This window comes from Macrobrachium nipponense, chromosome 10, assembly GCF_015104395.2.
Source record: "Macrobrachium nipponense isolate FS-2020 chromosome 10, ASM1510439v2, whole genome shotgun sequence".
In the NCBI taxonomy this organism is placed as follows: Eukaryota; Metazoa; Arthropoda; class Malacostraca; order Decapoda; family Palaemonidae; genus Macrobrachium; species Macrobrachium nipponense.
Genome location: NC_087204.1, coordinates 108,668,491 through 108,671,653, shown reverse-complemented (window position 1 = coordinate 108,671,653; position 3,163 = coordinate 108,668,491). Strand labels below are relative to the sequence as shown.

The 3,163-nt window shown below is 36.3% G+C and overlaps 1 protein-coding gene across 1 annotated transcript in view; it reads right to left on the bottom strand.

Moving 5' to 3' along the window:
* Positions 1–1,454: 1,454 nt before the first annotated feature.
* LOC135223883 (uncharacterized) overlaps positions 1,455–3,163 on the bottom strand; it is a 5,086-nt gene continuing 3,377 nt past the window's right edge. The window contains exon 3 of the mRNA XM_064262798.1: positions 1,455–2,508. Within this exon, the coding sequence (XP_064118868.1) occupies positions 2,128–2,508 (381 nt within the window). The 3' untranslated portion in view covers positions 1,455–2,127. The remainder of the gene's footprint in view (positions 2,509–3,163) is intronic.

Below are 3,163 nucleotides of genomic sequence, written 5' to 3'. Positions count from 1 at the left end.
GATCTCGGCCAATGTACGTACAAGATTTAAAAAAAAAAAAAAAATCATCAGTTTCTCTCTGGTCTGTCAAAATATCCTTTCTGAGGTGTTTCGTAGACAGACAGGCAGAGAGACAGACAGACAGACAGACACTAAAAACAGACAGACAAACATGTTTGCGTACATAATCTCCGTCCGCCTTCGCTGGTCTGTCAAAATATCCGGTTGAAATCCATCTATATCTTTCTGAGGTGTTTCGTACAGACAGACAGACAGACAGACAGACAGACAGACAGACACTAAAAACAGACAGACAAACATGTTTGCAGACTTAACCTCCGTCCGTCTTCGCTGGCGTCGCTAAAAACGCGTTTCATATTTGTATCCCAAAGTAAACATCGGCTTAATAACGACTCATCGCCGAGGGCGACAGCCGGTTGAATTTAAAGTAGGAATAAAGTATAATTACTCGAGAAAAAAATTCGCTAAATCGTCTCTGACGTGTAGTAGTAATTCCGGACGCAATTACCGGAGCCGAAAAGCGCTGCCAGAAGAAGCGAGGAAATGCGACGGTAATTCCTGGCGGTAATTCCTGAATCTGTCAGATCTGACCTTCGTTGTTTACGTTCTCGGTTGGTCGAGTTCAGAAAGGTATAATAATAACGTCGTAGTCGGTAAGGCGAGTGAACGAGCGGTCGAGGTTTCTAGTTCGTAATTTTCTTTTATTTTCTTTTTTTTTTAAATAGATTTATTTTTAACGGTAACGAAAACAATTATAATGAAAAGGGGCATTATTAAGGAAAGTGGGATAAAAAAAATTTTTTTTGATTGAGCTGGCCTTATGCCAGCACGGATTCTTGTTCATAAAGCAGCCCGTAGCAAAAACATTTATTTTAATATCGCAAAAGAATTGAACCGGCTCTGTCACATGACCGTTTGATTATCTCCGTCTCCTCTTCATTAATATGACACCATCATTATTCATTCATACTTGGATGGAGAGAGAGAGAGAGAGAGAGAGAGAGAGAGAGAGAGAGAGAGAGAGAGAGAGAGAGAGAAATTTGTAACCCTCTACATATTGTACTACATGGCAATAAATCTGATATAAAACCCTCAAGAAAATATGAAGTGGCACAATCGAAGTCAAGAACAGCCAACACGTATTCATATTTTTTTCAGACTTCAGAAATACAGAGATTTGGCAACACTGAACACTGGAATCTTAAAAGTACTATTGCTGAAGCGTTTCAAAGACTTATGCATCAAAATAACATACTGTACTTGAAGTTTTATTTGTAGTGAGTGATTTAACCCATTTATGTTTCTATAAAGACCCAGTTTTTTTCTGTAGTAGCTCATAACCTTAGGACATCACATAGTATATTTCTTTAGCGTCTCACTCACTTTCAATGCCAAGTGAAAAAAAAAGTCGTAATAGCTATCGTTCATTTTTATTTTCACGATCTCTTTCATACACAAATCGAAATAGGGTACATTCAGAATGACTGATAACCTCCGTTTTATTTGTAATATAAGTCACCAGAGGGACTTAATCGTCTGAAATCTATTTCCACCGACCACGAAAAGCTCTATTTTGCAACTGAATTGGTATAAACGTTGCAGAAAATCGTGCAGTTATTTGTGGCATTCTAAGAGAAATATGTTTCACGAAATGAATTGTAGTCTTCAGGGAATTAAAAAAGAAAAAAAAATGTCCATTGGGAACAAATGGTATAGCAGAATTTTCGTTATTTGAAGATTCATAAGTGTATATAAATTAATCCTACCTGATAAATATAAATGAAACAATGAATGTGTAAAATTACTTGCTACATTTTGAGTTGTCTGTATATAATTTAATTCCGTAAACAACACGAATTCGAATGAATTCCATGTTCAGAATAATTTAACTTTTTGTAAATGTGAGAAGTATCCTTTGGAATTTAGTGAATTGCGTGATTTACATAAATAATTCATCGAAAAATCATCCAGAAACTACATAAACCCCGATGAATCCACTGTAAATATTCACCTTAAATAAATGTTACAGTTAAAACCTGATTAATTCATTGCAAATATTCACCGTAAATAAATGTTACAGTAACCCCCCCACCCCTTCAATTCCCATTTTCTATGAGAGGGGTTATTTTAACCGTAAGTGGAAGTCGGGGGCTGATATCTGTTGCGAGGTTTCTTAGGTTTAGGCTTCTGGTAACGGGGCCGTGGGGGTTGCGAATACTGTTGTCTTGGAGGTTGTGAATACTGTTGTTGTGGAGGTGAATACTGTTGTTGTGGTGGTGGTGAATACTTCTGTGGTTCCGGGTACTGGGCTTCTCCTTCGTAAGTGACCTCAGCCTTGTATCCGCTGTAGTGGTCGGCCGTATAAGAGACGATCTGAGTACGACCGTCCGGAAGGAGGACGTGGTATTCGCCGGTCACGACGTTGCCGTCCGATTCCGAATTGTGGCCGAATTCCAGTCCGTTGTAGGGGTCCTCGACGGCGAACTCGAATTCATAGGGTTCGCCTTTCTGTGAATGTTAAGAATAAGAAAAAGAAGATAAGAACCAATATAAAAAATAATTGGAATAACAGAAGCAATAATGAATGATTCAGTAATGATGAATAACGCCAAATTATGTGGCGTAGCAATAACTGAAAAAAATTGAAGTCGTGATAATCGCAATAACAAAGACAACAGTTGATCATTGATGATGACTAAGTGATTGCACCGTATACGTGGCGTAGCGAGGACTTAATGAATAAGCAATCATAATAATTGTAATAACGAGAGCAATATTAGTTTATACATATATATGCATGTATATAATTTAATATATTATATTATATCTATATATTTATATATTATATAAGATTAATATATATAATTATAATTATATATATATGTGTGTGTGTGTGTGTGTGTATGTATGTATGTATGTATCAGTAGAAGGATCCACATTGATATTCTTGTTTATCAAGACGAAATATATTTGTAGAAAGATCTACAATGCTCAGAGCTTTCCTCAATTCTTCTGCGGACTTGATCACTAACTAAATGAGAGACAAACACAACATTGATGAAGACATATAAATAAAAAAATGTAAACAAACAAAAATGACAAACAAGGTAGAAATAGAATGTAAACAAACAAAAATGACAAACAAGGTTAAAACATGCGAACA